This window comes from Hippopotamus amphibius, chromosome 1 (genome assembly GCF_030028045.1).
Source record: "Hippopotamus amphibius kiboko isolate mHipAmp2 chromosome 1, mHipAmp2.hap2, whole genome shotgun sequence".
In the NCBI taxonomy this organism is placed as follows: Eukaryota; Metazoa; Chordata; class Mammalia; order Artiodactyla; family Hippopotamidae; genus Hippopotamus; species Hippopotamus amphibius.
This window is the reverse complement of record NC_080186.1, coordinates 110637880-110646033: the sequence shown is the minus strand read 5'-3', so window position 1 is coordinate 110646033 and position 8154 is coordinate 110637880. Positions and strand designations below refer to the sequence as shown.

The 8154-nt window shown below is 46.3% G+C and overlaps 1 protein-coding gene and 2 non-coding genes across 3 annotated transcripts; 1 reads left to right on the top strand and 2 right to left on the bottom strand.

Moving 5' to 3' along the window:
• The first annotated feature begins 562 nt into the window (after positions 1–562).
• Positions 563–727, top strand: LOC130843661 (U1 spliceosomal RNA). The gene has a single exon (XR_009051083.1). It is a non-coding gene; the product is annotated as a U1 spliceosomal RNA (small nuclear RNA).
• A 1617-nt stretch (positions 728–2344) lies between these two features.
• On the bottom strand, positions 2345–2585 carry LOC130844830 (cytochrome c oxidase subunit 6C-like). Its single transcript, XM_057721080.1, has one exon. The coding sequence runs from the start codon at positions 2583–2585 to the stop codon at positions 2358–2360; it is 228 nt and encodes a 75-aa protein (XP_057577063.1). The 3' UTR covers positions 2345–2357.
• Positions 2586–4107: 1522 nt separating this feature from the next.
• Positions 4108–4181, bottom strand: TRNAN-GUU (transfer RNA asparagine (anticodon GUU)). The gene has a single exon. It is a non-coding gene; the product is annotated as a tRNA-Asn (tRNA).
• Between the last annotated feature and the right edge of the window lie 3973 nt (positions 4182–8154).

The window sequence follows — 8154 nt, the reverse complement described above, 5'->3', positions numbered from 1 at the left end:
TAAATATATACCTGTAGCCCTTGCCTTATGACTTCTTTACTACTAACAAACATTTTGGGTCAGTCACACACGATCCCGGAATTCCCCTCCTCGATGTGTAACGCAAGACAGAAGGGAAGAATGCCAGGAGGCTGGCAGAACCCGCCAGTATTTCAGATGAAAGCTTAGAGGTCCGTTACCTACGTGGGCAGAAATCACGACGTCACGTCCCCTTTCGGCAGCCGATGCGCCCATTGGTCGTCTGGGCAGGGGTGAGGGGAGATGACGGCCCAGGGACCCGGCGTGGGTGGGAGGAGAGGAGCAGCCTTAGAGGTCAGGGATAGGGCTTGGCTTATGTAAATCTTGCAGTGCAGGGGTGCCATTCCTGGCCAGCCACTCCCCGGGCTGTGAAAGTGTTCTGGAGATGTTGCTCGGATTTTCTTAGGAGAGTTGTTTGGAGGGGCGTGGAAGAGGAGGGGGTGCGGGGGGTGGTGGAGGGGCTGGGGTGGGGGTTGTGGCAAAGTGAGCGTGTGTGTACAGCGGAAGAGCCTAAGGCTGTGCGGGGGCAGGGAGCGAAACGTTCATACTTACCTGGCAGGGGAGATACCATGATCACGAAGGTGGTTTCCCCAGGGCGAGGCTCAACCCATTGCACTGGGGGTGTGCTGACCTCTGCGATGTCCCCAAATGCGGGAAACTCCACTGCGAAATTTGTGGTAGTGGGGGACTGCGTTCGCGCTCTCCCCTGACAATGAGTCCTTAAGTGGCAGATCTATCCAATACACCTGGAGGAGAGAACGTAATAAGCGACTTGCGCAAGAACTGTAACCGTCCTGCTTCACCCACATTTTCTGCGCGTGTTGGTGGTTTTTTTTTTTTTTTTTGCCTTTTTTTTTCGTTGTTAACCCCGGCGCATCGGGTAAGAGTGGCAGGTAACCCCGAAACTCTCCGAAGAAAACCGCGAGGTCTCCATCATGGCCTACGCCTAACCAGGTTCTTTCTTGCCGGGCACAAATCACAGGCTTTTGCTGCCACTGCAGATATGAGTTTCTCTGCGCATTCAAGCTTCAAGGGGGTTTTCCTACTTCAGGATTTCATTCTGACTGTGGAGCTCTGCAAAAATCTTGCACAATCTTCACCGGTGTTTCCAACTTGAACTTCAAAGTAGGGGTGGCCCACCATGCACACTCATAACGACCTCGGTTTATCCTCCTGCCAACAACAGAAAACATCAAACAAAGACTTTGAAGAGACTGGGGCATCAGGTGAAAAAGGACAGTGCGTGGTTCTGGAGAGATGAGAAACAATGGCTCCAATTTACTGTCTGCAGAGAGTTTCCAAGCAGGGCACTCAAGGGCAAACTGCAAAGCAGCCTGGTGGACCTTGCTGAGTTGAGGATACTGAACCCGGATGCCAGGGAGGCCAAAGGAGCTAGGGTCCACAGAACAGACTCCCCGGGGGAGAGAGATGCTGGAAGTAACTCAGAGAGAACTGCAGAGGAGATCCCTCCTGCGTGCAGCACAGTACTGATCAGTGCAGCCCTGGCAGGAAACTCCCCAAGGTCAGGGGGAGAGCTTTGACAGGATCAGAGAACAGTGCCTGGCACTCACACAGATAGTGCTTGTCCCCAACAGATAGACTGCAAGGAAGAAAACAAAACAAAACAGACAGACAAAACCTCTCAATTCATGAGGGCGTGGGGTGGAGTACTCAGGAATGTCTTGCCTCAGGAGGGCAACTAGTTAGCCCTACGCTGAGTGCTGCTCAGAACCACTTAGCGAATCATCAAAGCACGACCTGAAAGGATCAAACTGTTTGCAAGTAACTTGAACGCATCCCTGAAGAAAGCCCAACGTTTACAGGAACACACAACTCTCCATCATCCAACAAGGCAACATTCACACTATCTGGCATTCCATCAGAGATTCGGAGGTATCCAAACAGGCAGGGCAAATGACCCATAATGCAGAGACACATCGATCATGTGCAAACAACCCAGAGCTGACACCAGAGAAGGACATTAAAACATTTATTCCAACTGTATTCCGTAACTTCAAACAGTTCAGTAGACACATGGGAAACATAGAAAAGACCCAAGTGAACTTTAAGAGATACAAAAAGAAAAAAAAAAAAAAAAGATGAAAACTACAACGTATTGCAAGGGATTAACAGCGAGCAATTAGAAAATGCAGAAAACAAAAGTTTTTTAAATCATTTTTTTATCAAGAGAAACTATTCCTTAGCCCAGATATTCATAGTTCACAGTTTCACAGTTCAGGAACACAGGTAAGTGCCAAACTTCCATGGAACTCAACCCAAAGAAATTATATGGCACTTAGAATGCTCCTTCAGGAACAGTCTGCCTTTATATTCCAAAATCACTTTGCACTCTGAAAGATACCAGCCTTCCTCATCTCCTCAAAATCTTTCATGGAATCATAATTTCTGTAGAAATCTGCATATGCCTTCTTTCTTGGTTCAGCCACAGCAAACTTACACAAAGTTGCAACTCCCAGGGAGACAATGAATGCTCCAACCATATGAAATCGCAGACGCTTGGCCAGAAGGCCACGCATCTGAGGTTTCATCAAAGAATTGGAAGCCATGGTAGTTTTTCTCCTTGACAGCTCAACGATGACGTCCTTCCAGACAGATGGAGAAATGGACCAGAAGAAACAAATTTTTTTTTTTGAAGGTGGCAAAACAACAGTAATTGTTGACTTAAGTACAGAGGAAGGAGCAAACCCTTCTAATGAGTTCATTAGGTGCACAGGCAGCTTCCTAAAAGGTTCCTGGCAGCACCCACTTATCCAGCACGGAGCACAGCTCTGAGATGCCACCAAGGAAGGGGCTCACCCACCAGGGAGTTCTTGTATTAAATACCCAGGTTGAAATAATGTGGGCCCCGTTTGCAAGGAGTTGAACTTTGTCTTGGGTTGGCAGTAATGTAGGAGGTCCATCCAGCTCCTCAGAGGGGAATGCAAAGATTTTCTGTGATTCTGTTTTCCTAGTCATCCAGTCAAGGCCTGGTCTGTGGCTCGGTGTGGTGGGGTGCCAGCCCAGTGAGTGCTGGCAGTGGTGACGTCATGAAGCGTTACCCACGAAAGGGTGTGGGTCCTCTGAAGTCCAGGATTTGAGGAATGGCCTGAGGACAGATTATGCTATTTTTAGTCGTCATGTTGAGCCCACTGTAAAACAGCCACTGTGAGGAGAATCATGTCTGAGAAGGATTGCAGGCATCTCCATCTCTTTTTCTCCCCCAGTTCGGGATGGAGCTGGAAGGAGTTAAGGTACTCTTTAGACCAAGGCATGGCAGTTTTCTAGGCATGTTTAGAGATGTAGGTGCTCTTCCTGGAGGGCTAGATTATCCACCACTTTCAGTGCGTCACCACTTAGAGATCTTTGGGTCTGCCTGTTGCCTCCTGCACCAGTGCAGCTTTGTGAGGCCCTCACTGTTGTCTAATCCAGCCTGTGTCCCCTCCTCATCACACCCCAGCAGGTGCCCTGGCCCCAGCGAGGGCTTCTTCTCATTGCCTCCCAAATTGGCCATGACGTAATTTTTTTTTTTTTTAAGTGTAGTTGATTTACAGTGTTGTGTTAGTTTCAAGTGTACCACGCAGGGACTCAGTTATATTGGGTTGGCCAAAGAGTTGGTTCGGGTTTTTCTGTAACGAACTTCAGAAGACACAGATTTGAATAGGAATTGCATTGACTCTGCAGATCACTTTGAGTCGAAAGCCACAGTCCCAAATGAAAGGGTGCAGGCGCCCTGAGACCGGGCAGTGAATACTCCGCTTTGGGGGTGCCGCGCAGGTGGTGCACAGAGCCTGATTGCCGACGTCAGAGCTTGAGTAAGAGATTCCCCCCACCCGTGTGCCTGTGCCTTCATCCTCTGGCAGCTGCCCTGGAATGCACAGGGTGGATGAGTTAGCGAGGGCAGCCCTCCAGGTGGTGCCAAGAGACCGGGGCACCAGGGTTAAAAACCGGGAGGAAAGAGAGCGTGCTGGGGATCGGCTGGGTGGAGGTTCCCAGAGAGTTCCGGGAGAGGGGCGCGGGGGGAAGGCACTGCAAGGGCAGACGCATAAAAGCGGCGGCTGAGACCTCGCTAATCAGATGCCAAGCCAAGTCCGTCCCTGGGTGGGCTCGAACCACCAACCTTTCGGTTAACAGCCGAACGCACTAACCGATTGCACCACAGAGACAAGCGCTTGCGAGGTTTTATTGTAACATCCTGGAATCAGAATGCATTCTCCGTCCCTTCCAATCCAGCGGCAAAGAGAGTCACATGCCTCTATCTTGTCCCACCTCACTGGTGCCAGAGGCATTGAGTCTCGTCCCTCAGGAACGTCCGGCCGTGGACACCGAGCCCGAGTCAGCTGCGGGCTCTGACGAAACAACGCCGGGCCCACGACCATCCTTGCCTGCTCCTGGCCGCCTCAAAAGCGGCCCCTCTAGGCGGGACGACTGCAGGCTCTCTCGGGCCCAAGTCTCCCGTTTCCCACTCATGATCGGCCTCACTCTTCGCGCTCACTGCAGGTCCCCCCTCACCCCACCCCACCCGCAGGCCCGGGTGGTCGCGTGGGGGAAAGGACAGCAACTGGCTGTGTCCCCACCGTGCTGCCTCCTCTCGGCACTTCCAGAGAAGGGCTCCATGAGGCACGACCTGGAGTTTGCGCACCAGGCAGCCCCTCACCCGGAGCAGGGCCTGGCATCCAGCAGGTGCCCAATAAATGTCTGGCTGAGGATGCATTCCGCCGCAGGGGCCGGAGGTGGTGGGTCCACCGAGAATTCTTATGCCACTTCTAAGTTTTTCATCCTAGAGGAACCTAGAGTTTTCCAATCGGCTGCTCTTCAAAACCTTTCTTCTGGCAGTGGATTTAGAACCAGGTAAAAGTTCTAGAAAGTCCAAGAGGGCACCACCTGGATCGGCTCTGAGCTCCCCATCCAAGACAGTGAGGCGGCCTCAGCCTGCGGGTGCAGGGGGCAAGTCTGAGAGGGATGAAGGAGGAAAGCTGCCAAGGAGAAAGACAGTTTATTGTGTGTCTATTGTACTTCAATAAATGCTCTAAAAAAATTAAAAATATTAAAATAAATATATAAATAAATAAATAAATAAATAAATAATTAAATAAATAAAAAGAATTGGTCAAAAGACCTGATGAAATATGAAGTTTTTGCAGAGTCTCGACAGTGTGGGCAGAAATGTGCAGATGTGCATTGTCATGCAAGATTACCATGCCCTTGGATAGCAGTCCTCTGCATTTAATCTGAAGTTTAGGCTTCAGCTCTTCAATAAACATCTCACTGTAACGAGCACTGTTGATTATTGAACATTTTTCCTGGCAATGTTCCAATATTGGCCCTTGGGAATCGCAGGAAATTGTAAGCATCAATTTTCCTGATGATGGTTGAGTTTTGAACTTTTTCTTGGTCAGTGGTTGAGGATGTTTCCATTCCATCCTCTTCCATTTACTCTGAAGCTCATAGTGATGAATCCACAGCTCATCACCAGTAATGATTCTCTTTAAGAAACTTTCACCTTCCTTAGAGTATCGCTCCAAATTTTCTTTGCAGATATCCAAGCACTTCTGTTTATGCTGTTCCATGAGTTGTTTTGGGTACCCATCTCACAGACACTTTTTGAAACCTAAGTCTATCATGGATTACTTCGTTTTGAGGTGTTAAAGTGGCCTCCCTATAGTTCTGATCTTGCTCCATTGAACTTTCACCTGTTTGGTGCCCTGAAAACATCCCTATGAGGACGAAGATTCACTTCTGATGAAGAAGTGAAGACAGTGGTGCATTCGTGGCTCGCAGCTCAGCCTAAAACATTTTTTAATGAGGGAATATGAAAGTTTTTTGACACACGGACAAAGTGTATTGAAAAGCAAGGAGATTATGTTGGAAAATGATGTATTTGTCTTTTCTAAAAGTTAAACTAAATTCTACAGCCAGAACGTGGATAATTTTTGACTCACCTTCTTGATGAGTCTACAAAGCTACAGTAGTCAAGACAGTATGGTACTGGCACAAAAACAGAAATATAGATCAATGGACCAGGATAGAAAGCCCAGAGGTAAACGCATGCACATACGGGCACCTTATCTTTGACAAAGGAGGCAAGAATATGCAATGGAGAAAAGAGAGCCTCTTCAATAAGTGGTGCTGGGAAAACTGGACAGCTACATGTAAAAGAATGAAATGAGAACACCAAACACAGAAATAAATTTGAAATAGACTAAAGACCTAAATATGAGGCCAGACACTATAAAACTCTTAGAGGAAAACATAGGCAGAACACTCCATGACATAAATGACAGCAAGATCCTTTTTGACCCACCTCCTAAGAGGAATGGAAATAAAAACAAAAATAAACAAATGGGACCTAATGAAACTTGAAAGTTAAGAAGATGAAAAGACAACCCTCAGAATGGGAGAAAAAATTTGCAAATGAAGCAACTAACAAAGGATTAACCTCCAAAATATACAAGCAGCTCATGCAGCTCAATATCAGAAAAACAAACAACCCAATCCAAAAATGGGCAGAAGACCTAAATAGACATTTCTCCAAAGAAGACCTACAGATAGCCAAGAGGCACATGAAAAGATGCCCATCACTTATCATTAGAGAAATGCAAATCAAACCTGCTGTATCACCTCACACTGGTCAGAATAGGCATCATCAAAAACCCTAGGAACAACACATGCTGGAGAGGGTGTGGAGAAAAGGGAAAGTAAACTGTTGGTGGGAATGTAAATAGATACAGCTACTGTGGAAAGCAGTATGGAGATTCCTTAAAAAACTAAAAATAGAACTACCATATGACCCAGCAATCCCATTACTGGGCATATACCCTGAGAAAACCATAATTCAAAAAGATACATGTACCACAGTGTTCACTGCAGTACTGTTTACAATAGCCAGTACGTGGAAACATTAGCACTGTTTACAATAGCCAGGACATGTGTCATGTCTATCGACACATGAATGGGTAAAGAAGATGTGGCACATATATACAATGGAATATTACTCAGCCATAAAACGGAATGAAATTGAGTTATTTGTAGTGAGGTGGATGGACCTAGAGACTGTCATACAGAGTGAAGTAAGTCACAAAGAGAGAAACAAATACCGTATGCTAACGTATATATATGGAATCTAGAAAAATAATACTGGCGAATAGCATGGCAGAGTGGGAATAAAGATGCAGGTGTAGAGACCGGACTAGAGAACACAGAAGGAAAAGGGAAAAATGAGGTGTAGTGAGAGAGTAGCATTGACATATATACACTACCAAAGGTAAAATAGATAGCTGGTGGGAAGCTACTGCATACACAGGGAGATAAGCTCGGTCCTCTGTGACAATCGAGAGGGATGGGATAGGGAGGGTGGGAGGGAGGCTGAAGAGGGAGGAGATATGGGAATATATGTATACATATAGCTGAGTCACTTAGTTGTATAGCAGAAATTAGCACAACATTGTAAAGCAATTATACTCCAATAAAGGTGTATAAAAAATAACCAATAAAAAGAAAAGATGCATGTATAAACAGAGCTGATATATTCATACAAATGGAATACTACTTAGCAATAAAAAGAACGAACTGTTGATGCATATAGTAAGATGGATATACTTTAGTCATTATGCTGCATGAAGGAAAGCAGACAGAAAAGAGTACGTATATGGATCCACTTATATAAAGTTGTTAAAAAGGCAGATTCATCTATTCTGGCAGTGGTTGCCTGTGGCTGAGAGTTGAGGGAGTGCTGGACTGCAAAGGGGCACAGGAAAGTTGTGACAGAAGGGAAATACCCTGGATCTTGATTGTAGCTGTGGTTTTAATAGTATATACATCAATCAAAATGCGTTGAATTGTATACTTTATTTTTTTCAGCATCTACCCAGAAGTGAAGCATGTCACTTCCACGCATATTGCTTTGGCCAAAGTAAGTCACAGAGCTATTCCTAACTTTTTTTTTTGGCAAAAATTTATTTATTTATTTATTTACTTATTTATTTACTTACTTACTTATTGGTTGTGTTGGGTCTTCGTTGCTGCACACAGGCTTTCTGTAGTTTTGGTGTGTGGGGGATACTCTTCATTGTGGTGTGCAGGCTCCTCATTGTGGTGGCTTCTCTTGCTGTGGAGCACAGCTCTAGGTGCGCAGGCTTC

Coding starts and splice junctions, on each gene's coding strand:
- LOC130844830 (XM_057721080.1), bottom strand. CDS start 2,585: ATGGCTTCCAATTCTTTGATGAAACCTCAGATGCGTGGCCTTCTGGCC.